Genomic DNA, 26,922 nt, shown 5'->3' with positions numbered 1-26,922 from the left:
AAGTCAGTAACAGGTAAGCCTTCATTCTTGGTGTTTTTTTTTGTTTTGTTTTGTTTTTGGGTGCTGGAGATTGAACCCAGGGCCTTGTGCATGTGAGGAAAGCACTCTACCAACTGAGCTACATCCCCAGCCCTAAGTCTTCTTCTGGAATAAAGCACGTGAAGAAGATCTCTCATAAGCCACTAAAACCTTTGTTATAATTCTGATGGGATAACTGTCTAAAATATTTTATATGCTCCCACACCTCAGTATACAGGACACAGTCAACAAATTATAACTTTCGCAAAGATTCCAGGCCCAAATTGTGGGCCTTCACAGGGACATCCAGAAGACTACTATTGTGCAAAAAGTGGTTCACATATTTACACTGACTAAATCAGGAAAAAGGGTGGAAGGTGGGACCCAAGGGGCAACTCAAATTCCACCAGGATCTTCTAGGAGGAGAATGAGCATTGGGCTTTTATGTTTAATAGAAAAAATTGGAAACAGACTTGAAAAATAATGTACACCAGATCTTAACTGGACATCAGGGTCTCTAATTTTCCAGAGAACAACCAGTCACCTGGAAGTAACTGTTTAAATAATCTTTGAATTCCATTCCAACATTTCCTTTCACTTAAGTGAGGAAAAAATACATGGCTGTAGGAAGTAACACACAAATACCAAAGGTACCTCGTTACCTGATTATTTCTTTCTGGATTTAGACTCTGACTGGTAAGTGAAACACACAGTGTCCTGTTTTAATTCCAGCAAGGAATAAAATGAAAAGGTGGGGATAAGACACCCCAAGCTTCCTTCCAGTTAGCTGCATCTCTGCCTATCCACCTGGCTTTCCACTTCCTCCTGGGCTGGCACAGACAAGGTCAACAAAATGCCAGAGAGAGCCCAACAGAGACAAGAGGGGCAGGCCCAAACTGGCTCTCTATCCTAAGTTCCTGCTGGCTTGCTTCCCCACCAGAGGCACCACCCTCTCCCAAGAAGCCAAGAGGTAGTAGCTGCAAAGTCCGCCTATTTGGTGGCAGAAATCATTCTGAAATGATCTAAGGATCTTTTTTTGGAGAGATAGAGATTTAAGAGAGTTAGAATAAAAGAGTTAGAGACGTCAGATGTTAAAAAAATGAGAAATTTCAAGATGGGTGTATTTAGTATTTTATGTATAAAAATATGTAAATGTATATATTTAGATTTTGACACTAAAAAGACACATCTGTTTTCTTACCTGCATATTGAATATAAACATTTTTTAAAAAACAATTTCACTAATTTATAATAATTAGCTGAATTGCAGAGATTAAACATAGAGGCAAAATTCTGCTTATTTATTTAAAAGGTTTAAAGTCCAGTAAAATCATGAAAAATAACTGATTCCACCTAATTTTAAGTTGGAAAATAACAAGCACCCATTTTCAAGGCTTTAGAGGATGCTGGTAAGATCCTACTTCTAGCTAAGATATCCTCACCAACACTGGCAGCAACATGAAGCTGCCACTCCTGCTGTGTCCTGTGATGGAAATACCCTGAGGTGAAGTAAGAATACAGATCAACACAGATGACTCTCCGCAGGCTGACATGCAGAAAACCCTCTGCAGCAAAGAACTTGCTTTAATATCATTTAAAATTTTTAACATAAAACTTAAACAAAAGTAAAATGAGCCATTCTGTTTTCTTAAATTTAGCATCATCATCTGTTCCATTCAGGATAAAGACTTAAAATTACCTAGTATTCATTTTGTGTGTTTGAAAACCTAAATAGGGATCAAGAACCAAACTGGTTGCTAGGTCATCATTTTCACAGAGTTCCTTGGCAGACATTCCAGAAGATGGTACATAACGACTCTGTCCTTCGAATCCTGAATTACCATTACCTGTGAAAAAGCAAAAGAAAGAAAAGTGACTCAAACTGAAAACTAGTTCACTTTAAAATCTTCAGATTCATTCCCAATTATAGCTACTGATCAAGTACAGAAATCAACATATTTCAATTAGTCAATTAAGAAGTTATTAAACAGAAAACCAAATGCAGTAAACTAAATCAATTATTTAGAACATTTTTATTTATTTTCTTGGTGATACTGGGGATCAAATGAGAAGCTTGCACATGTTAAGCAAACACTTTGCTACTCAGCCCTTTAAAAAATTGCTTTAAATTTTGAGATGGGGGTCTGCTAAGTTGCCCAGCCTGGCCTGGAACTTATGATCCTCTTACCTCAGCTGGGATTATAAGGTATGTGCTACTGTGCCCAGCTACTAAGAATATTTTGGGTAGCTGATAATAGTATCAGGTTTCTGGGGTCTGTACGTAGTTGGGAGAAGCTTTGATTCAGAAACTTTACTCTTTCCTCCAAAGACAGTTGAGAAACAGGGGACGATAGAATATTTATTATTTTAACAAGAAAGCATATAGTGCCACTGCAGATAGGGTTGGGACAAGAAAGAAATGGAATGCAAGACAGGTTCTAAAGTAAGTGTTAGCACTGTGTATCTCAAGCACCACAGGAGTCTAGAGTTCAGATTCCTGTTTTTAGGCAACTGAGTGACTGTTATCTCCACTTTGTAGGTCACTGAGGTCCAGAGGTTAAACTTGCCTATGATCACAGACCTAGGTAGCAGAAATGGGGACTGTGGAGAGAGATTGACAGGTCTATTTTTCACTGACTTTTGTTTGAAACAATTTTGAAAGAATGGATAAAAAGAGACTGAAATATCTAACTGTGATAACTAGATTTAACTGTGGTAAAGCAATGTAAAGAAGGTAGGTCACAATTGCATGGATAAAGTTTTATCAGAGCTGAGAGTTTGATGTATACATCACTGACAGTTTTTCCATGGAATGAGCACATGTAATTTACAGGAGACACCCACAGTACAATTTCAAGACTCTCAAAATTTAAACATAGAAGAATGGGAGATACAGTGAGAAGCTTAACCTTTTCATTCACTTTCACAAAACAAAATAAACACATGTACTTCCCTACCAAGGGTATGTACATTTTTTTTCCTTTTAATTTTTTTTTAGTTGTAGATAGATATAATACCTTTATTCATTTTTATGTGGTGCTGAGGACTGAATCCAGTGCCTCATGCATGCCAGGCAAGCTCTCTACCACTGAGTCATAACCCCAGCCCCAGATATATGGTTTTATAATCAAATTCATCTGCATGTAGGTAGATGAAAGCTATCAAAACTGTTACTTTTTTTTTTTGGTACCTAGGACTGAACCCTGGGGCACTCAACCACTGAGTCATATCCCCAGACTTTTTTTTTTTTTTTAATATTTTTTAGTTGTTGACGGACATTTATTTTATTTATTTGTATGTGCTATTGAGAATAGAACCCAGTGCTTCACACATGCTAAGCAAGTGCTCTTCCACTGAGCTAGAACCCCAGCCCCCAGCTCTTTTTTATATTTTATGTAGAGACAGGGTCTTGTTAAGTTGCTGAGGCTGGCTTTGAACTCTGGATCCTCCTGCCTCAGCCTCCCAAGCTGCTGGGATTATAGGCATGCATCATCTTAATGTTACATTTTTTTAAGACCTTTATTGAAATATAAGTCACCAATCATATTTCACCCATTTAAAGTGCACAATTCAATGATTTTTGACATATGCAGAATTGTACACAACTAATCTACTTTCTGTCTTTATGGAATTGCCTGAAAACTTCATACAAATGGAATCATATAGTACGTGGCCTTTTGTGACTGGTTTATTTCAATTAGCATAATTTTCAAGGTTCATCCCTTGTTATGGTCAGATAATATTCCATTGTGTGGATACACACCTCATTTTTTTTATTCATGCTTCAGTTGGTGGACATCTGAGTGGTTTCTACTTTTCAGCTAGAGTGAATAATGCTGCAATGAACATTCTCCCTGGGAGTGGAGGTGTTGGGTCATATGGTAACTCTAAGTTTAACTGCCCAGGAACAGTCATCCTGTTTCCCAGAACACGGGATACATTCCCATCAGCAGTGAGAGGGAGTTCCAAATTCTCCAGGGCCTTGTCAACACTAGGTAGCATCTGTCTTTTTGATTCTAGATATCCTAGTAGTTGTGAAATCGTACAATGTGACGTTGATTTGCATTCCCTGGTGACTAATGATGTTAAACATCTTTTCATGTGCTTACTATCCATTTGTGTATCTCTGGAGAAATCTGTCTACTCAGATCCTTTGTCCATTTTAAAACTGAATTTTGTCTTTTATTGTTGATTTTTAAGAGTTCTTTATATATTCTGGATACTGGTCCCTTATCAGATCTATGACATGAAAATATTTCTTTCCATACCATGGATGTCTCTTCATGTTCTTTTTTTCTTTCTTTTTTTTTTTTTTTTTTAATATTTTTTAGTTGTCAATGGACTTTTATTTATTTAAATGTAGTGTTAAGACTCGAACCCAGTGCCTCACAAGCTCAGCAAGCACTCTGCCACTAAGTCACAACCCCAGACCTCTCTCTTCATGTTCTTAATGGTGTCCCTTAAAGTGTGAAAGCTGGCAATTTTGATGAAATTTTTTTGTTCCTTATGTCTTTAGTTCCTTATATCTCAAAAACCACTGCCTAATCCAAAGTCAGGAGAAATTATGTCTGTTTTCTTCTAGGAATTGCACAGGTTTTGCTCTTACATGTAGGCCTTTGATTCATTTTGAGTTAATTTTTACATATTGTATGAGACAAGGTTTCAACTTCATTCTTCACATACACATACCCAATTTTCTCATCATTATTTACTGGAAAAATTTCTTTCTCACACTTATTTTCTTGGCAGTCTTATCAAGAATCAACTGACCAAAAATGTGAAAATTTATTTCTAGACTCTCAATCTACATGTCTATGCCATATTATCCCTGTCTTGATTACTGCATTTTTGTACTTAGTTTTGAAATTGGAAAGTATGAGTTCTCCAACTTTGTTCTTTTTCAAGATTGTTTTGGCTATTCTGGGTCCCTAGAATTTCCATAAGTATTTTAGGATCAGCTTGTCATTTTCTGCAAAGGAGTCAATTGGGATTTGATAAAGACTGCTGAATCTGTCATTTCAAGAGTGCTGCCATTTTAACATTAAGTCTTTTAATCAATGAACATTTCCATTTAGGTCTTATTCAATTACTTTCAGCAATGGTTTGTAGTTTTCAGAGATAAGTTTTACATTTTTTTTTTTGTTTTTGTCTTTTTTTTTTTTTTTTTTTTTTTTTATAGTCGTAGATGGACAGCATGCCTTTATTTTTATGTGGTGCTAAGGAGCAAACCCTGTACCTCACACATACTAGGCAAGAGCTACTAGCCACTGAGCTACAGTCCCAGTTCAAATTTAACATGTTTCTAAAATTTATTTCTTTATTATTTTGGATGTCATCATGAGATTTTAACTTCATTTTTGCATACTGATCTTGTATCCTACAACCTTGTTGACTTTGTATACTAATTCTAATTTTTTTAGTGGTTTTCCAGGTTTTCTATATTATGCTATCATGTCATCTGCAAAATAGATGGTTTACTTCTTCCTGTCCAATCTAGATGGTTTTTAGTTCATTTTCTTGACTAACTCTCTGGCTATAGAGCCTCCAGTACAATGTTAAATGGAAGTGGTGAGAATGGACACCCTTGTTTTGCTCCTGGATCTTAGGGGGAAAATATCTAGGCTTTCACCATTAAATATGACCCAAGCTATGAGCTGTGGTTTTGCATAGCTCTTCATCAGCTTGAGGTATTCCCTTCTATTCTTGGTTTTCTAAGTGCTTCCCATGCTAAAAGTAGGTTAGATTTTGCTAAAATGCCTTTCCTGCAGCTACTGAAATGACCATACCATTTTTTTGTCTTTCATTCTACGAGTTGGTTTATTATATTAATAGATTTTCAGACGTTAAATCAGCCCTGTATTCCAGGGATAAATTCCAATAGTCATGCTGCAGACTCCTTTTTATAAGATGCTGGCTTGAGTTTGTTAGTATTTTATTCAGGATTCTTTTGTCAATATTTACAAGAGACATTGGTCTATAGTTTTCTTATGCTATCTGATTTTGGTAGCAGGGTAATAAAACAAGTTAGAAAGTTTTCATTTGCCTTCTATTTTTTGGAAGAGTTTATAAAGAATTGGTATTAATTCTTTAGATATCTTGGAGAATTCACAAGGAAGTCATCTGAAGTTGAGATTTTATGGGTGGGGTTTTTCCTTTTTTTGTTTTACTGATTCTCTCTCTTTATTCAGTATAGGTTTTTTCACAAGTTTTATTTCTTCTTGAATCACTTTAAAGTAGTTTATTTCTAGGACTCTGTCCATTTTATCAAACTTACCTAATTTGTTGGTATACAAATGCTCATAGTATTGGTATAACATCTATTTCTGTAAAGTGGTAGTAATGTTCCCTTTTTCATTCTAGATCTTAGTAATTTCAGTCTTTTTTTCTTGTTTTTGCTTAAGGTTTGCTAGTTTTGTTGATATTTTCAAAAATCAACTTTTGGTTTTGCTGATTTTTCACCATTTTTTTTCCCCTATTCTCTATTTTATTAATTTCCACCCTAATCTTCATTATTTGTTTCCTGCTGCTTGCTTCAAGTTTAGTTCATTCTTCTTTTTCTGGTGTTCTAAGGTAGAAGGCTAGGTTACTGACTTGAGATCTACTTTTTCAACATGGGCATTTACAATGACTATAAATTTCCTTTTAAGCTACTGCTTTGGCTCCATCTCGTAAGTTTTTTTTTTTTTTTTTTTTTTTTTTTTTTTTGGTGCTGGGGATTAGAACCCAGAGCCTTGTGTATGCAAGGTAAACACTCTACCAACTGAGCCATCTCCCCAGCCCCTCCCATAAGTTTGGTATGAGTATCTTCATTTTCATTCATCTCAGAATGTTTCATTTTTTATTTCTTCTTTGATTCATCAGTTATTTAGGAGCAAGTGTTTAATTTTCACGTATTAGTAAAGTCTCCCAAATTTCTTTTGTATATGAATTTCTAATTTTACTCCATTGTGGTAAGAGAACATACTTTGTATGATTTCAATCCTTTCAAGTTCCTAAGGCCTGTTACATGGTCTAACACATGGTGCATCCTGGAGAACACTTCATGCTACTCCAGAATAAGGCATATTCTGCTGTTGTTGAATGGAATGTTAGAATGTCAGATAGGTCTATTGGCTTGTGTTGTTAAGTACACTCTTTTCTTGCTGATGTTCTGCCTGCTTGTTCCATTCAATTACTGAAAGTGTAGTATTGGAATATCCAAATTATTGCTGAGTTGCCCATTCCCCCCTCGATTTTGTCAGCTTTGTTTCATGCCCTTTGGGGGTATGATTTAGGTGAAGTTGCTGCATTTTATCCAAGATGAGGCGCTACTTTGTGTTCTCTCCCGTTTCTCTCCATCACTGGCTTTCTTTCTGCAACATTCTTGCCCAAAACAGTCAATGTGAGATGCCAGCTCCATACTATGTGCTTTCCCAACCTCTAATCTACTCTTAGCAAAGTGTAATTCATGTAATGATCATTTCCTAAATTCTTCTGTATTTATGACAATGAATTAAAACCTTTTTGGCACTATGATGCACAAAAAGCAGCCAAGAGTAATTTGTTAACTCACTTCAGAGATGCTTATTTACAGACCCACAACCAATCCCATGGTAAGGTCACTCACTACATTTCTCAAGGTTTTAGGTTCCCTACTAAATGCTAAAAGGCGAGACAGGGTCAAGGTTTATGCTGGCAGCAGCCTTAGGGGTGAGCTGGTGTATATGTAAAAGAAAGCCCATAAAGTCTTGGACTTTCTCCGATTCTTATCCCAAGCAGGAATCATGTCTGGTTTTCTAGGAAACACTGACTTGATCTGATATTGAAAGAAAGGGAGACAGCAGCCTGGGCACAATAAATAGCATACCCCCCTGAAGGTGAACAGAAGGAAACAACTTGAAACTGGTGAATCTAGTTGACACTATAGATTTGACACTACAGAAAACACAAGGTTAATCCAAATCACTGGGAAATGGCCAATCCTGACACAAATTGAGGATATTCAATAGTAAATAGTTTGATGTTAGGAAAAGCAAAAACTAAAAAAGTTGTCCTTAAGATGGGCACACACATGCTTTGAACAACCTTCATTTAACACCCACTTGGTTTACACTCAACCTCCAGCACCTTACTACCCTGAGAAGAACTACAAAAACATACAACTTACACTCTCAGAGTAGCCCTTGTTCCACCAAGAAAGTGGTGGTGAGGGGAAAGGGGGGATAAAGCAACTTGGCAGCATGTGCCACTGTCAGGACCCATAGTTCCCCCTGTACAAATCAGAAGAGTTGTGACCTATGAGCTGTTAAACAGGCAATTCTACTTGTCCTCCATTCTATGCATCATTTAAATTAGATTTGACTTTGGTATTCATATCACTCTGTGAAACATTTATGGAAAAAAGTATTTATACTTGTATTGGACATAAAATATATACCTTGAAGTTACAAGAAATTCGCAGTGGTATGTCAAAAAATTTTATAGAACAGATCAATTGCTGGGCAGTGGTGCATGTCTATGATACCAGTAACTCAGGAGGGTTGAGGCAGGAAATCACAAGTTCAAAGCCAGCCTCAGCAACTTAATGAGGCCCTCAGCAACGTAGGGAGACCCTATTTCAGAATAAAAATAAAAAGGGCTAGGGATATGGCTCAGTGGTTAGGTGCCCCTGGGTTCAATCCCTGGTACTAAGGGGGAAAAAAAAGAAAAAAAAGAAGAGACCAACTATTCAGGTATAAATTCTACAAAATATAGAGTTATAGACAGAAAACACTGATTAAGATTATATACAGCATTAAACTTAAGTTTTACATATTGTTTGGTAAGAATAAAAAACTGCTAAAAGCCTTGAGAATAAAAAAAACTATACTGGTAACTATGAGGATATATGAAATTTTCTTTTATAAGGGTCTTGTGCATTCTGGGCAATATCTCTACCACTGAGCTACAACCCTAGCCCTACGAAGTTGTTTTTATAACAAAAGAAAGCAATACACATTACAAACTGGAAAGAATTACTATCGAAATAATAATAGTTTTAAGTGCGTACATACATCTGCTTGATCTCCTCTCAACTGCGTTTTGCCAGTCTTCAAGGTGTCCTTGCCCGTGTGCTGTAATTTTGATTGATGCTGCTGATGGTCATTAGACAACTTGCCTCCATTTCTCCTGCCATTCATCACCATGTTCTTGGATTCTCCCAACCACTTCATACCCACAGACAGCCTGACCCAGGTGCATTTAGTCACTCTCTTTTAATAGCTTAGAGAATGATTTCAATGTTCTCGTCCTACCAGAAGCAAAACATGAAAAACAAAACAATACAGGGAGGTAAATACATGAAAAAGTATGCTAACCCACCCCAAGAAAGACACACATGATTGAAATTAATTTAGTAATAATGCTTTCACTCTTAAAGACTAATAAGCTCCCCGAACCATACATACCATGTCAGGTTCAGGACTAGAGTATCCCCAGACTCTAGTCACAATGTAAACTACCTAAGACAGAAGGGATCCTTCTGACTTGTTCATTCCTTGTGCTTAAAAGAGTGACTGGCAAACAGTAGGTGCTCAATAAGTATTCTCCTTTCAGTTAACTATCAATAAGAACATCTTTGCTCCTTATTTTGCTGACATCTAGGAATAGCTCCATAATTCACTCAAATGACAGGTTTTGGTGAAGCTCTCTGCGCTGGGTAAACTCCAAGAAATCATGTTCTTTGTCCAAGGAAAGTCCTAGGAAAAGGCACCTATGTGAACCTTCTGTCCACCATGGTGAATGGACTACCGTTATTGCTAATGGAATAAGAAAAAGGATGCCCTTTCTATCACTTCATTATGGAATTATGCTTTAGTCTAAGTCACACTGAAAAGGCCCTAAAGATATCAAAGTGCAAGAATATACAACTTTAGAGCCTAAGGTCTAAAGGGATTTTGTGATCACTAGCACACTCCACATATAGATGAAACCAGGGCCACATTTCAATCTGCCTGCAGTGGAAACATGAGTAGAACCTGGTGCTTTCACCCAAGGACCTCTTGACTACACCAACAAGGGCAGTTTGCTTTACAGAACATAAAGAAAGTATAAATAATACATTTTTTTAAAAAGTGCTGGGACTGAACCCAGAGTCTTCCACGTTGATAAGCACACACTCTACCACTAGCTATTCTCCTGGCCCCAGGACAAACCATTTTCAAGTACTCCCAGAATGCATACCTGGACATGCCTTTAATGATACCCAACACAAACACATGAATCACCCAGTTTTTACTTGACCTCAGAAATCTGAACTCACAGTAGATTAGAATGTGTGTGTGACCATGCTCAAGTGAAAGGTAAAATGTCTCAATGATGTTGAGGAGTTTTACAGCTGTTCTCTAAAATGTATTTTTCTTCTTGTTCCTTTTTCGTGTTAAATTTCATTACTATTCAACTTTTATTGTGCCTGTTTTTTGATTCTTCTTGTAGACTTCCTTAAATGCAAAGAAATACTGCTGTTTAAATTACAGGAAAGGGCAAGTAAAACTACAACAGATATAAGCTAAAGCTTATTCAAATACTAAATTCATCAAACCTATCAAGACCTCTTATTGATGACCAAATACCCTATACACATTTATACTTAGGAAAAAAGGCACAGAAGTCAATAGTAGACTTCTTTCTTTGGCAGTACTGGGGATTAAACCAAAGGCTTCCTTGTATATGCTGTTAGGCAAGTGCTCCATCACTGAGCCGCATCCTTAGTCCTGTTTTTTGTTTTTTCTTTTTCCATTTGAAACAGGGTCCTGCTAAATTGCCCTGGCTGGCCTTGAACTTGCAATTCTTCTGCCTCACTCTCTTGAGTAGCTGGGATTACCAGTGTGCCCCACACTTCCCTGCACAGCAGTGTACTTGTGAAGCATCTAGACACGGGAAGGCTGAAAAACAAAACAATGCACCATGGCCCTCTCGCACCTTTCTTCTCTCTCTGCCGAGACTACTATGACCCATCTTTATGTCTGGCTAATTCAGACATGCCCCAGTTTAGTGTTTAGGACCTCTATGAGATCTTCCTTGACCTTCACTGCCAAACACAGCTGCACATCCCTAATACAGGTGAAAGGCTTTAGGTCACTGTAACTAACAATGTGCTTTCCGTAATTGACTTGAGAGTTCCTAAGGTCAAGAATCCATTTTTCTTATTTCTGACCCCAGTACCTAGCATAACAGAGTAGATCAGAGGAATCAACTGATGAAAGAATAAATGAGGCTCTGTTCTAAACCAGGTCACAAAAAACTGTAATTAAAGGTACTGCCTAACCTCTTTAAATCTCCTTTTTCAAGATGCCTATGGTGCTAGGGACAGAAAAAGAAGATCCTGCACAGGTACAGACATGGCAGGACTCACAGCCACCACCAGCAACCTCCCTACCCTCTGCCACTCTGCATTCAGTATCAGTCCCTACTTTTATATGTCCAGAGAAAAAGACCCAGGAGGAAAAGGTAAAGAGCTTTTGTCATTTAGGGAATCCATTCCTAAAACATCCCATATAACATACAATTTATATGACGGAACCATGTGGGGTTTTTTAAAATATATTTTTAAAATTTTCAATGGACTTTATTTATATGTGGTGCTGAGAAGCAAACCCAGTGCCTCACACATACTTGGCAAGCACTCTACCACTGAGCCCCATCCCCAGTCTTGAAGAATGTTGTTTTTTAAGACTCTTAGGAGTTCTAATTTTCCTCAGTAAGACCTAAAGGATATCTATAGGGACCAGAAGAGAGAAACTGTAGATAGAATTAAGAAACACAAGAGATAGCAAGCCATCTCTCTATGGAGAATCCTTAAGGTTTCAACCAAGATTCCCATACAGCAGGTACAAAGCAGAAAATCTGGGGAGGAGGCCCACCTGGGTACCACCTCCAGGTAAAGCAGTGTGAGAATTACATTTACAGTCATTTTATCATCTATCAGGGTGAAGATCACATGGCAAATTTTAAGACAAATTATGGAACAGAAATTTTATTAAAGAAATTATATCTATCAACCTATTTTTTCTGAGAATTATGAAAAGTTCAACAACAATTTCAGCAGTACACATTTCAGCCCAGTTCATAGAACATACTGAGACCCATGCCATTTTATACATTATTCTGACTAAACGTAGGTTAATGATCCACATTGTTAACAACTGTGACTTGGGTCTCAATCACATTGTGATCATTATTGTTTGAACTGAAGGTCCCATAGTGTGATAAGCTCTTCTGTGGATCACAGTAAGGATGAATTCCACACACAAGGCACACTGCATACACCCACACATGGCCTCGCAGAGATGCCTGTACTTTCCACATAACCACTAGACAACAGAGATCAGTAAGGCAGTTCTAATAAAGCTACAGTAAGTTCAGGGCTATTCATAAATTTTTACTCTACTAATTATCAAAATATTGTTTGTTCTACCAAGTGTGGACTCTGTTCTTGTGACATGATCTTTTCTCTAGTACCACAAAAGCAAGCGCAGGTTGAAAGTGGTGGACATAAGGGCAAGCAGAAGTTGAAGACACTGGTAGACAGAAAGCCCAGAGGCCCCTCCCAACATATACCAGTGCAGTAGTCTCTGCCACAGAACCCAAGAAGGCTCACATGGAAATACCCCCCAGTGGAGTACAGGTCCAGTCTTGGTTTGAACTGATTAGCCGCTGACTATATTTAGAAGTAAAAATTACTTCAATTTTATCCCCAAACTGGCAGAAAACAGAAATTTAAGAAAGAAGTAATGGTCACTTCTTAAGCGCATAACTATACTCTTTCTTAGTTCTAATTTCCCAATGTAAAAATGTCAGGAAAATTATTAGACTTCTATATCTAGATTTGGGGACACTGAAGACTCAACAAAGAACAAAGAACAAACAAGGTTTTCTGCCCTCATCTGTGCTTATGCAGGTTAGTGGAACAAAGTGCTAGGAAATAAGTAACTTAATAAATAATATCAATAAATAATAAGTTAACAAGTAAATATCAGCACCTTGGGTAAGATATAGCAGTTTATGGTGGCAGGGGGTGATGGCAGAGAGCTGAGGGAAGCCAGGGGAAGTTGGCAGCCACCTGGGAAAGCATGCAAGGTCCAGGGAAGGGAAGCATGAAACCGGAGGCAGAAATGCCCATGGTATGTCTGAAGAACAGAACAGAAGCTGGGTGACTGGAACAGATTAGAGTGGGCAGAGGCACAGAGCAGGCCACAGAGGCTTCCAGAAGAACATGAAATAGGGTTTCAGAAGTCATTTACCTCCCAGTGGCATGGAAAGCAGAGGATCCAAGTCAGTCTTTTAAAGGATCATGCTGGCAGCTTGCCATGTGAAGAGGCCACAAAATGAATATTGTAATAATCTCTAGTAACAAGAGAAAGCAGGGAGACCAGCTGAGAGAGCACTGCAATAAATCAGAGAACTAGTGGCCTGCAGCATAGGTGGCAAGAAGAGGTTGAAGTCTTTTCTCAAAGTTTTATTGACACTTACAGATTGAATGTTGGGTGGGATGAGACAAACAGGACTCAAACGTGCCTCCAAAAGCAAGACTGGTCTAATAATACTCAGGTGGTGACAAAGACTATAGGAAGGCTGGGTTTCGGCAGGGATCTGGGTGCAGGAGTTTGGCTCTGGTCTTTTCTGAGACGCCCATTAGAGACACCAGTGGCACAGGCATGGACCGAGGGCCTGGAGTACAGGTCCAGGCTACAGAGAGAAATCTAGAGTGAGAGTGTTGATGGTGTTCTAAGCCACTGGACCAGACCAAATCACCTAGGAGTGAGTAGGCATGAAAGAAACCAAGAACTGAGGGGGTCTGCTAATGAGGTCGTGGAGAGAAGAAAGTACAGGACACCGGGAAGAAGGTAACAGCCAAAAAAAAGAGGGGAACCAAACCAGGGAAGGTGCCCCAAGCAGGGAGTGACCACACAGGCAAAGCCTGCTTATTCCCAGAAGGCAAGTACCTCTTTCTCTTATGAGTATAAACTGGACAGGATGGGCCACTGCTCAGAAATGATAGAGAACTTCTAAAATGGATATGACAGCTCAACACACATGCTGAGGAAGACAGGGGAAATTCTGCTCAAGAAATAGATGGCAGAGGGGAAAAAAAGGAATAGCAAAAAAAAAAAAAAAGTTTCACATGCCAGAAAATGTAAATTAACTCAGCATGGGAGAGGACAGGCAATGGAAATTGGTTAAATATTTTGAGAACACCATGCCTCCAGCTTCTTGGATCTGAGTAAATTTTTTTAATAGTTAATTCTCTGATTTGGAATGATATGGATCATCCGATTGTGAAAGTGGGGTAGAATTCCCTCTATTTTTGTAAGCTTTCACAAAAATGGCATAACCAGGGCTGCTGGGGTGTGGTTAAGCGGTGGAGTACCTGCCAAGCATGAGTGAGGTCCTAGGTTCCAGCTAAGGAAATGTAATTGTAACTAAGGTCCCAGATGGACAGCACCATTCCTGAGCAAAAAACTGCACCCTCCACGGTTCCACTGGATCAACAAGTAAGGGAAGAAGCACATGTTTAAGACTCTACTAACAAAAATAAAACTGAGACAATTTAGGAACAATATGAAACATTAAAAACTGCTAAAATGGGTTAAGGATAGGCACTTGCCTATCACCTGAAAGACCCTGGATTCCATCCTAGCACTGCAAAGAAAAGCAAGCAAGCTGCTAAAATTAAGAATTGTATGCAAAGAATTAAAGAAAAAGCTAACTCATATGTATACCATAATACCACTAAGCTAAAAGTACCCCACCCCTCACTACCAGGGTACACGGGGATCACTACCAATGGCAACACAATGGTCATTTTGGGGGATGGGATAACTTTAAAAAACTTTTTATTTAACGGCTGGGGGATGTGGCTTGGTGGTGGTGCACTTTCCCAATGGGTATGAAGCCCAATACTCCCTCAATACCCACCCCCACATTGCCAACCCTAATGCCTATAGTGAATGTATTTATTTATAATTAGAAAGCAAAACAAAAAACAAAAGCCTTGATACTTTTTAACAAATTTCAGAAGAAAGCAATGCTCTAGGAAATGTGCTTGGTTCCCACCAAGCGCCTGCTTCATGGCAGGCAGTGACAGCCCCTCAACTGTCCCTTTACTGAACTAGAAGTTGTTTAGTAATTTTTGATTTAGCTCGTCCCCAATTTGATAACCCTGGTTCAATCCTTTTTTTCATTTAAAGACAGGAGATATTTTGCTTAATGTCCTTACACAAATCTGGACTTTAAAAAAATCTGTCATAAAAAATAGAAAACTGATTCTGAAGAACTATAAAAAAGTTAACATAATTCCTGTGACATTACCAAGAAATCTCTAAGCAGTTTAACATGTTGAATTTGTCTGAAAATAAGTTTATCTTAAGAGTATTCAGACGCAGGGAAACAAATCCCCAGTGGCTGAAACTGAAAAGTTAACACACGTTTTTAAAAAGCGGGCTTTAACCTATTAGAAGATTTTTGAAAATTTTATTCAGAAAAACAAAATGTTTTTCAAGTGATTTGGCTATAACCTGGTAAGAAAACAGAGTTAAGTGTTATCCCTGGAGGATGATTAGAAGTCATTTTTTACCTGGAACACGTTCAACTTTTCAAAATGAACACGCATCACTTTTGTAATAATAATTGTATATATATTGCGGAAAGGCAAGGAGGCTGACAGCCCCCCACCCTTCAGTCCCCGCCCAGTCCCACTTCCCCACCTCATAAGCATCCTTGCCACAGGGCTCCCAAACTCACCACCACTGTACTTGCATCCTGTGTTGTTATCTGATAACGCCTACCTTCCCACTGGAGCGTGGACTAGCTAAGGTATGCTTTCCAAGCACTCGCACCTAGTACCCAGGCCTCCCACACCACAGGACCATTCGCATCACACTTTCCATTTTTTTGGTACTAGGGACTGAACCCAAGGGAACTTAGCCACTGAGCCACATCCCCAGCCCTTTTATTTTTTATTTTGAGACAGGGTCTCTTAAGTTGATTAGGGCCTCACTAAGTTGTTGATACTAGCCTCAAACTTGCAATCCTCCTCCTTAGCCTCCCAAGTCACTGGGATGACACGTGTGCACCACCACACCTAGCTACATCACACCCTCTTTCAAATCTCAAACCTAACTGCTCCATATCCAGTTAGTCACTAGATCTTTCCCCTACATCTAAAATTACAAAAGAATTCTACATCAAAGAATTGCAAATTAGTCTTTACCAACCACTATTCCAAGCCCATCTGCAATCACCATATACCCAAAGTTCTACAGAATCCTCAAGTAATAATTCTAATGATTAGGTCAATATGAGAAGACCTGCAAAGATATCAGAGACATTTCTGATCAATATCCCATCATAAGAGTCTAATAAGGTTTGACAGGGCAATTGTTCAGTTGCCAATCTGTTAGAAAGCTGTCATGAATTCACATTCAGGACAGCAACCTTAAAATTTGCTCCTATGAATAGCTGTCAGAAACCTCACCTGAAAAAGCTAGACACGTGCCAGAGTAGTTAACTAGTGCTGCTGGTGGAAAGGAGATTTCTGTTTCTCTCAGATTCACAATTACGCCTCTACCCAAGTTAGAGCTGTCACTGCAACACTGGAGCTGCCAACCTAGCCACATGCTAACCCGGCATCTGGCACCACCAACTCAGCAGCAAAGAGCAGGTCTCTCCATACTTGTGAAATGATGACAAGTGGTGTGTTATTATTAGGTTGTCATTCCTGCTTTCCTTCTCTAGCTTTTGCAGGGTGAAGCTCAGAAGCACTTTGCTTTGGTCAATCCAACAGCTCCCCCAAGCATCCTCAGGTGGTAATGCTCTCATCTGGCCCACCAAGGGAAGGGGGCTCTCTTGGGATCAAATGGCGGCTAGAGTCTTTTTTTTTGGGGGGGGGGGGGCAGGGGGTGCTGGGGATCAAACCAGGGCAAGCACTCTGCCGACTGAGCTATCTCCCCAGCCCCTGGCTAGAGTCTTTTAAACCACTGATCATGGCAAACTGGTCTAGCTATTACTCTAAAGGGGACTGCAGTAGGCTGAAAATGGCCCCCGAATCTATCAGGTCCCAATCCCTGGAACCTGTGAATATTACCATGTAAGGAAAAGGGTCTTACAAGATGTCATTAAGGATTCTGTTGATGGAGATTATCCTGCCTTTGTAAGAAAGAGGCACAGGGAGGCCCCATACAAGAGAGGCAGAGACTAGAGTGATGTGGCCACAAGGGAAGGAGTGCTACTGCCACCAGACCCTCCAAGAGCCAAAGAGCAGATGCTCTTCTAGAGCACAGCCCTGTCATACAAGCTGTGGGTTCTGTGAAACTGATGTTGAATTTAGGGTTTTAAGCCATCAAGCATGTGGCAATTTGTTACGGCAGCCACAGGAAACTAATAGAGACCATGAAAAAGTAAACCAAAGTAGAAATGTTTTTCACTAGCAGACACTGAAAATACATAAAATTCTAACAAACACATGAAAAAAGGTTCAACGTACTTTTTTAAGTACGTATTTAAGCCAGGCATGGTGGCACATGTCTGTAATCCCAGCAGCCTGGCAGGCTGAGGCACGAGGATTCTGAGTTCCATGCCAGCCTCAGCAACTCAGCGAGACCCTGTGTCTAAATAAAATACAAAAAGGGCTGGGGATGTGGCTCAGTGGTTAAGTGACCCTGAGTTCAATTCCTAGTATCCCCCCCCCAAAAAAAGGGGGAAAAAAAGGGTACTTAAGACTACTTTAAAAAGTTATTTTTTTCCCCTTCAACTGCAGGAATGAAACACAGTTACAGGCTTATATGCATTCTGAAAATAAAGGTGGTTTTCCAGTTGCACATCTAATCACTCATGTCCCATGCTAAGCCAGATAGCCAAGATCTTCCTTAGAAGCTTTAAGATTGAACATGTCTATTTACAAAGTTATAACAACAGCTATTAAGCTAAAAGTTTTTCATCTAGTAAAACATTTTGAATAGCAACATCCACCAACTGGTAAATTTATAATCAGACATTTGCAATTTCTACCTGGTGATCTGAAGTCAGACATTTAACAAATTCCTAACTGCCTCATTACAAAAGCATTGCTTCACAATTGCTCATGTGTCCATGTCCAGTGTGCTTTACAAAGAGGGATTTAGACAAGAAAGAATTCGTGTCCACCACAGTCTCAGTAGGTCTTTTAAGAATAAAGGTTATGTGATTGTAAGGAAACTCAACAAAACAAACAAAACAACAAAACCCTCACAGAGAACAAAGCACCTGCTTCCCCATCTTTCCTACTGACCCACTGCTTACCTTGTAGTAACTATAAATAAAATCCAAATGCTTCTTTGTTACCCTTTCCTCTGAGACCCAACAGTATCTCATTCTTCTAGAAACAGATGCCACCTGGTGCCATATGTCTGTAAGTACAGCCTCTAGCCCACAGTTCCTTAAAGAACAGTCAATTTCTACTGAGCAAAGGGTGAGGGGAACTTCGAAGGTGATTTCTGGGCTGGATTTCAAGGAATGACTGAGTCTGCCAGGTGGTGCACTGTGCAGAGGGAGCCCAGAGTGGCTTCGCATGTGGCTCTGCAGTGAAAGCACCTGGGTCCTTCTCATCCCATCTAGTACTTTCTAGCAGTGTGACCAAGCACAAGTCTTTTAACCTCACTCACAGTCCCCACCTTGGTAAAATGAAAAGGGCCATCTCCTGAATTTGGCACACAGACCAAATGAGCCTCCTCTTTCCAACTATTAAGGCAAAAGGAAAGAGGGCCAGATGCACTAGACATTTCCTTTCCATTTCCCATCAAACCAAAACTCCTACAGGGAAAAAAAAAATGCCATCTCACTAATTTTAAAAAGTACAAATATTCATGAGAATGAAAAAGGACAGGCAGTGCTAAGAACTGAGCATCGGTTTTGCTTTTCCTACAGCTCCTGAGAAGGAATGTGAAACCACACCAAATTACACTTACACTTCAACATGCAGAGGGACTACAGATTTCATTACAGTAAAATTTAGTTTGTTGTGTATCTGGTAAAGCAGATTAATTCTTCTTACTATAAATCCAGCTTTTATGATAACAGTTACATTCACTACATTTCCTATATTCATTCTATCATTTGATTCTCACACACTGTAAAGCAGGTAAATTTTCCTGGTTATCAGACAAGAGGTTGGAAAAATTTCTCAATTTTGCTCTAAAAAGACTGATTTCTCTGATGAAATACTGAGATTAAAGACAGGAAATTAAATGCAATAGCAGTAGTGAGTGGGAAGAGAGAAAAGCTCTGGTGTTTAAGACAAAGGATGACAAAACTTGGTAAATTAGAAATAGGTGGTGAGGACTTTGAGTTAAGCCGGGAATCTCTGGTGGGCACAAGGCTGTAGTCTGGAAGACTGCAGGACTGTCATTTACTGAGCAGGGAACAAAGAAAAAAGCTTTGCAGGCAAGAGGAACAAGTGTGAACCTGCTAAATGTGGGGAGAAGGGTACTACCCAGGTAAAGTTGTCTTAAGATGCTAAAACTCAGAGAAGTAGAGGCTATGAGAAGATTCACATTAATAAGAGGACTTCGCAGTTCATCACACATTTCAACATTAAGTCACTTACAAAGAAACAGGCTCCAGAAGCAAGTTACTTGCCCAAAGTAATTCACTTCTTCTGACAGGATACTGTGCCACCAATGATACATGAAACAAATGAACAGAAAATAGTCTTGAGCTTTATAATCGGCAGTTAAATGAAAGGAAGAGAGGAAGGGGTCAGAGAAGGAAAGAGATGAGCAAAAGACAAGAGAATCATCTTGCAAAGCAGTACCACAGTATTTGGGGAAATGTGGGTTAGTACCTAGTTCAATGTCTGATACACGGCTGTTCACGATGTGAGGACCTGAATGCTGTAGTTCTAGCACCGTGGAGGGAGACCACCTCCTCGCTGGACTGTTCCAGCACCACTTCACGTGACTGATTCACTCTGATCCAAGAACTGCACCAATCCCGTCATGTGCACTGCATCATCTACTCACACCACAGTCCTTTATACGTACACAATACTACCATTATCATCCCTGTTTCACTAAAATAATTAGGAAAAAAATCAAGACAAGTCCAGGTTGAGATTGTATGCTCGTAACATCATATAAAGAAAGCAATACAAGCCTGATCCAAACAAAATTTTAAATACAGTTTGCCCCATACTTGAAAAGACACTAAAACATAAGAGACATGGCTTCTGATTTCACGGAGTTGTGAGTATAGTGAGGGAGGAGGAAAAAAAATCAAATAAACATGCACCTATAAATGCTGGTTAAGAGCTCTAAGGAAAGCCAACAGGATGTTAGCTGAGAGAATAATGCAGTAATAGACTTTAGATCAGATGATTAGGGAAAATAAACCAAAGAATAAGTACATAAAAAGGTTCACCTTTTTTGAGTCAAAAAGATTCTTACTATTTCCATCCACCAAACAAATATTTTGAGGCAAATGACTTTGTCTGAACCCTCCAGAAACCTAATAAGGTTGGTTTTGTTTGTTTTTAAGGGGAAGAGAGGTTTCTCATGACAGCTACAGTCCCAGACTCCACTGACTCGATGGCTAAAGTCTCACTGGAGGGAGCTCCATCTTCCCAAGACCTGTTTGGTTCTCTTGTTAAAAGCATATACTGCTCCACATAATACAACATAAGCACTTCCCTAAAATCATTCTTCAGAGATCATTAAGAGATATAGGCTACTTCACCTTGATACACAGACAAAATCATTCATTCTGCAGACCTGGAATACTCACTTCAACAAACATTTACCAAGAGCCCAGTGGGAGCCAACGGGGCACTGTTCATGGTGCTGGAATACGGATCACAGTCAGAGAACACTAGAGGGCGCTCGAGAGCTTCTGCTTTCAGTAAAATTGGGCAGTACTACTATGGATTGGGGATCAAAATGCAAGGGAAGCACACAAAAAAAGAATATCTAAAGAACAGTACAGAAGGGTGCAGAATAGAAAGCAGGATGATCATTCAGCAAAAGAGCCTTTTATGTAAAGTCCAAGAGGCAATCCCACTGCCCTTTGTGACCTGCCAGCCAGGTGTCCTACAAAGATAACACAAGTTAAAGACAGGCATCCTAACACAAGAATTAGGAATTATATGTTTCCCACTAACATGTGCAACTCAGGGGAGACAGGCATTATCACCACAAATGAGAAGACGAAAGCTCAGAAATGAAATGTTTTCCTGATGTCAAATTGCTATTACGTGTTAAGGCTAAGTGTAACCCTGGCATTTAAACTGGAGTCTGGGGTTTACTCCAACACTTGAGCCACGTGTATCACCCCTAAGTAAAGAGGCTTGTCACTGGCAAATGCTCCCTAGATTTATTTATTTTTCTCTTAGTGTGCTATGCACAGAAACTCAGAGATGCAAGGGCAAGTAGGATCCATACAGGGCCTAAGAACAGTCTCTCAATTCTAAAACTCAACTGATCGTTAAGTATCCCATCAATTAAATGACTTCCAAAAAAGGAGGTAAAATGACATGAAACACAGAGATGAACCAAGTAAAGCAGTGACACGGGTGTCACAATATAACTAAAATAGTTAAGAGAAAAAAGGGTGGTGAAAAGGTGAAGTGTAACAGAATGGAAGGGACCAGAGACTAATGTTTGGTCATTTTATAAAAACTGAGACTTGCTTGGGAGGGGTTAGCATTAGGTTTAGGGTTAGGTTTAGAGTTAGGCTAAGGAGAGCGGTAAGAATGAAGGAAAGAAGGACTGTATAGAGGGAAAAGAGGGGTGGGAGGGGTGGGGGGAAGGGAAAAAAATAAACATCATTACCCTATGTAAACGTTAAAAATAAATAAATAAACAAACAAACAAAAAAACAAAACAAAAAACTGAGACTTGGCCCTATAAATGTCCTACACAAACAGTGACAGAACAGAGACTGGAATACAGGTATTGATTTTTATGCCACTGTCCTTCAACTACCCCTCAAGTTATATTTATATAGTAGAAACTCTATGTAGCCCTAGAGGACTATGTATGTCTCAGACACCCACCCACTAGCCCCAACTCGAGCAGCCTGAGGCCAGAAACAGCTAAGGGACCAAACAGATTTGGTGGTCCTTCCATGGTTTGGCACCATGCAAGGAAAATGGTGAAGCAAAACCTAATTTAGAAGATAACTGTGGACAGCGGTGAGTTTTGTCCTTCTGTGAAAATATTTTAGAAATAATGAAGGTTAATAATAGGATGCAAATGGTTTCTGGTTTCATCACCTAACACACAAATGATAATATACCCTCTCTAACTCTGAACAAGGGAATCATCAAAAAACAAAAAGTCTAAAGAGGGGAAAAAGCTATCACTGGAAGTTAACATGAATTTACAAAAATAAACTGGGTGAGTCTTTACTGTACAGATGGATTCTCTCTATAGCAAGCCTTTAAAATAGTCAAACCCTGTCACGCATTTAAAATAAGATGTGCATGACTAAAAATTGGGAATATGTCTTTTGAGTAAGACAAGATGTTTTTAAGTGAAAAGTGCTTTCATTGACTAGGACAAAGTGAAATTCAGATCATACTAATAGATAAACAAGGATTAGATATTGATCAGGCATGACCTGTGCTCTGTTAACACTTCTGATCTTCTAGGAAACATCAAATTATGGGGATGAAAAGAAATTATAGCAAGAACTAAAGTAAAATTGAATTTGTAAAGTTTTTCTGGGGAGGTTGTTTTTGTTTTGGAGGGGGGATACAGAATTGGCAGAAAGAATTCAAAAGAAGCTATTAAAGTTTCCCCCCCATTAAAAGTTTCCTACTTCCTGAGTAGGAACCCTTCTTTGTACAGCACATTCCTTAGACCTCCCCCACTAAAACTGTAGGTTATTAATTCACATTTCAAAGGTAAGAGCCTCAAACACAAAGTAAATGCTTTAAGGTTTCAAGATGGACAGTCTATTCAAGAAAGAAATTATTCTCTGAACCATGTGCATTTTTATCAATAAGCTAGAGATAAGTTTTATCTTACAATCATTTTGATTTGTGCTTCTCTGAGCAATCAAAATCATTTTTCACACCATGACATGTCAGTAGAACAAGTTTTTCTTCAAATACAAAATTAGGCTGAAGAGTAGTTACACCTTCCCTAGAAATCCAATCTCTATTGCACAGAGCTAGGTCTACTTAAAATACAACCACTCCATGCAGAAACACAATGGGTCTTTCTCTGATTTGCTTTATACCATGTAACCAAGAGTGTGACCTAAGGGAGGAAAGTCACATGATCTCTTGCCTTTAAAAGTCTGTGGAAGGGGGCTGGGGGTGGTAGCTCAGTGGCAAAGCACTTGCCTAACGTGTGAGGCACTGGGTTCGATTCTCAGCACCACATTTAAAAAAAAAAAAAAAAAAAAAAAAGACTGTGGAGGGTGAGTGGCACATGCCTGCAATCCCAGCTACTCAGGAGGCTGAGCCAGGAAGTTCACAAGTTTGAGGCTAGACTCAGCAATTTAGACCCTGTTTCAAAATAAATCGGAGCTCAGGAAAGGAGCTCAGTGGTACAGCACCCTGAGTCCTGGAGGGTGAGGGTGGGGAGTCTGTGGAAGTCTATTAGAATGTCCCAGGAATGAAGAGTCCCCAACTCCAGCACATGGAGAAGTATTCTACTGAACGGGAGTGAGTAAAGTTCATACAATAGTACACAAGAGCACAAAATAATGGAATTACAGTGATTTATCAGAAAGGATTTGCTCTGTAAGTCATGGGAAGGTATTCCTGCGGACCAGGAGCTGCTCAGATGTCACACATACAAATTTGTCACACAGTCCAGCCACATACTCAGGCCCTATAAACCCACAAATTATACTCATGTAAAGGAGAATCAGATTAAAGCCTAGATTTATAGGGTACAAGGGGGAAATTTACAAAGCAGCATCCCCCACTCACAAACTCCTTCCCACTGCACAATACAAACACCCAGGGCACATCTTTTCCAAGCATACCCTGCCTCCCTAGCATGACCCACTGGTGCTACAAGCACAGAGAGTACAGAGCAAAGCAGTCCAGCGTGTCCAAGAGGCACAGGAAAATACAGGCAAGAGTGCACCTGGGCGAGAAGGGGAAGGGCCCTTCAAAATTATGTTGGAAGAATTAGGTTTCAAAGATTATGGGTAAAGAATGGAGCAGAACTTCTCTCCTCTTGAAGTATCTATAATATTCCTTCCACTCTCAAACTTAAGTTTCTTTAAAAAAATAACAATGTTTAACTAGAGATGAAAATGTATATACATATATATATGTGTATACATTTTGTTACTGGTTTGAGACAGGGTCTGGATAAACTGCCTAGGCTGGCCTCGCACTGGTGATCCTCCTGTCTCAGCTTCCCGAATATCTGGAATTACAGGTATGAGCCACCACCTGCCAACGACGTTTTAAAATAACATTCAAATGGACATACTTTGAAAAACCAAATACGAACTATTAAACTTGTCAGCCTGGAGATTAACAAATTATCACATTCATCAAGGGTCTACAGAGCATCTACTCGCACCTGTCCCTTGGGCAGAGGAGATAAATAACAACGAACACAAGAAGCTCACAGGAATGCTGAGGGCACGAGCAAGTAAACAAGCCAACAGAATACAATGTAACAACTGCTCAGGGAACAGAGAGGAAGCACATATCCTCCCGGCGGGTCAGCCCCTCAACGTGTGTTTAAGAACAAGGAGCCACGGGCAGGCAGGATTCTCCGGGAGCCTTTCTGAGGGGTGGGTGTGCACTGCTGGGGTAGGACAGGCGCACAGGAGTGCCTGGCAGGACGTGGCCAAAAGGTATCAGGCGCGGGAAACTAGTGCCCCTGGAGCTTGGGAGAGGGAGCAGAAAGTAGAATGTTGAGAGGTTAAAGCCCCAAAGTGAGCTGGGGCTCCCAGACTGCCGAGTGAAGCGCTTGTGCACTTTAGCCCTGGACTACAGGGCGCGCCAACAGTGACAGGGCCACACCTGCGATTCGGCTTGCTAAACCCTGGGCCACAGCGAGTGCGTGTCTGGCGAGCAACTCCGCAGCGTGCACTTCAACAGGCTCGAGTTATCTGTGATGACTGCGGGCCAGAACGACTTCCTCCTCCCCTCCGAGGTGATTTATGCTTCTACTACTCATCACCAAAAATTACAGGCGTGCCCTCAATAACTATCAAAGGCTGAAGGGGAAAAATTACAGCCGGCAACTTCCTTGAGGATGCTCCACAGCCGCCTCCGGGCCCGCGGGCCAGGCTGAAGTCTAAAAGGGTCCAGGGAGAAGAATCCCAACCAATCCAACCAACGCGTCCGCCCGCGGCGCCGGGGAACTTCTCCTGGGGCGAGAATTCCGCCTCCGAGGGCGCGCCCGGAGCCCCGGCCCCGCCGCCGCGGGTGGCGGCTCCAGCCCCGGCGGGCAGCGGGTCCGCGGAGGGGTCGCGGCGGCACGCGGGGCCGCGGGGCGGGGGCCCGGGCCGCACAAAGCGGAGGGAGCGGCGCGGGGCCGCCGGCCCGGACGCAGGACGCGCTCCGAGGACACTCGAGCGCGGCTCGAGCCAAAACAAAAACAACCGAAAGTTGAGCGCGGCCGGGGAGCAGATTGGGCGAGCCCGAGCACGGCCGCCCATTGGCGAAGAGCGCAGGCAGAGTCCCCCAATCGCGAGCGGCGGGCTGCCCCCCTCGCGCGGCCGCGGCCCGGCCCGGCGCGGCCCGGCGGCCGCTACCGCTCCCTTCCGGCCGCGGCCACCACTGCAGGCCGCCCGCTGCCCGCCCCGCCCGCGGCCGCCCCGGCCCGGCGCCCCGGAGCCCGCTCGGCCGCCGCGACCCCGCACGCCCCCGCCCGGCCGCCCGCTCCGCTCACCGCCGGCCGGCCCGCCTCCTGCTCGGGCGCGTCGAGGCCCCGCTGCCCGGCCGCCGCGACGCGGGCCCGCGCTGCCCGGCCGCCCTCGCCCGTCCCCTCAGAAAATTAATCACCAAAAAATAATTCCAGAGAAAAATGGAGAGTAAAATCCAAGATGGCGGCGCAGACGCAGCACCGCCCGCTCCCTCCGCTCAGGAGAAAAAGGAGTCCCGCGGCCGAGCCCCCGCCCCCAACCCCCGCCGCCACCGTCGCCGTCGCCGCCGCCGCGCCCGGCCCCGGCCCCGGCCCGCCGCCCCCGTCCCGGGCCCGCCGCCCCGGCCTCACCTCCGCCTCGCGCGCGGCCGCCGGCTCCGAAAGGCATCCGTCGGCTGCGGGGCTCCGCGTCCTCGCGCCGCGCGGTGCCGCCTCCGGTGCCCGGCTGTCCTCACCTCATAGCCCCGGAGCCGCGCCGCAGCCGCCGCCCCCGGTGAGCCACCCGGACACCGCCCGGGCCCGGTGGAAGGACACGAAAAGGAGTCCGCGGCGACGGCGGAGGGACACCACGCCGGCCGCGGCCCGGCGAGCGTGCGCGTCCCTGTCCGGCACGGCCGCCGCGGAGGCCTCGCCGGAATCCCGTGCGGGGAGGCGGAGGGCGCCCGAGGGAAACGAGTTCCCCGCCGGCGTCTCCGGGCGGCGGAGGCACGGCGGCGATTTCCGAGTGAACGGGCCGCGTCGTTGCCGTCGCTGCGCCTCGCGGCGGAGGGATCGGGACGAGCGTGGCGCACGGGGATCCCTCCGCCCGCTGCCCTTTAAATCGCGGCGGAGGCGGCGTCGCCGAGCGCCCGCGGGCGCCACCTAGCTCGCGAGCGCCCGGGCCCGAGCCGCCCCGCGGGGCCCCGCGCCCGCCCCTGGCTCTCGCGCACCTGCACCTACCAGGGACAGCTCCCGAGCCGGGACTGGGGGGCAGCCCGGGGGCCCGGGGACGCTCCTCGCTGCAGCGCCGCCTCGGTGCGCCGAGGGGAGGCGGCCCCGGGAAGGCGAGTTTCTTTGTTGTGGGAATGGGTGT

General features: G+C 42.1%; 1 protein-coding gene across 1 annotated transcript in view; it reads right to left on the bottom strand.

The window, feature by feature from the left end:
• The window catches only part of Kmt5b (lysine methyltransferase 5B), a 54,278-nt gene extending 27,636 nt beyond the window's left edge, over positions 1 to 26,642 (bottom strand). Inside the window, 4 exon segments of the mRNA XM_047516324.1 lie at positions 1,718 to 1,865; positions 9,051 to 9,080; positions 9,083 to 9,286; positions 26,306 to 26,642. Of these exon segments, the coding sequence (XP_047372280.1) occupies positions 1,718 to 1,865; positions 9,051 to 9,080; positions 9,083 to 9,209 (305 nt within the window). The 5' untranslated portion in view covers positions 9,210 to 9,286; positions 26,306 to 26,642.
• Between the last annotated feature and the right edge of the window lie 280 nt (positions 26,643 to 26,922).

Source organism: Sciurus carolinensis, chromosome 11 (genome assembly GCF_902686445.1).
Source record: "Sciurus carolinensis chromosome 11, mSciCar1.2, whole genome shotgun sequence".
Classification (NCBI taxonomy): domain Eukaryota; kingdom Metazoa; phylum Chordata; class Mammalia; order Rodentia; family Sciuridae; genus Sciurus; species Sciurus carolinensis.
The sequence above is the reverse complement of the archived record's forward strand: the minus strand, read 5'-3'. Positions and strand labels throughout refer to the sequence as shown.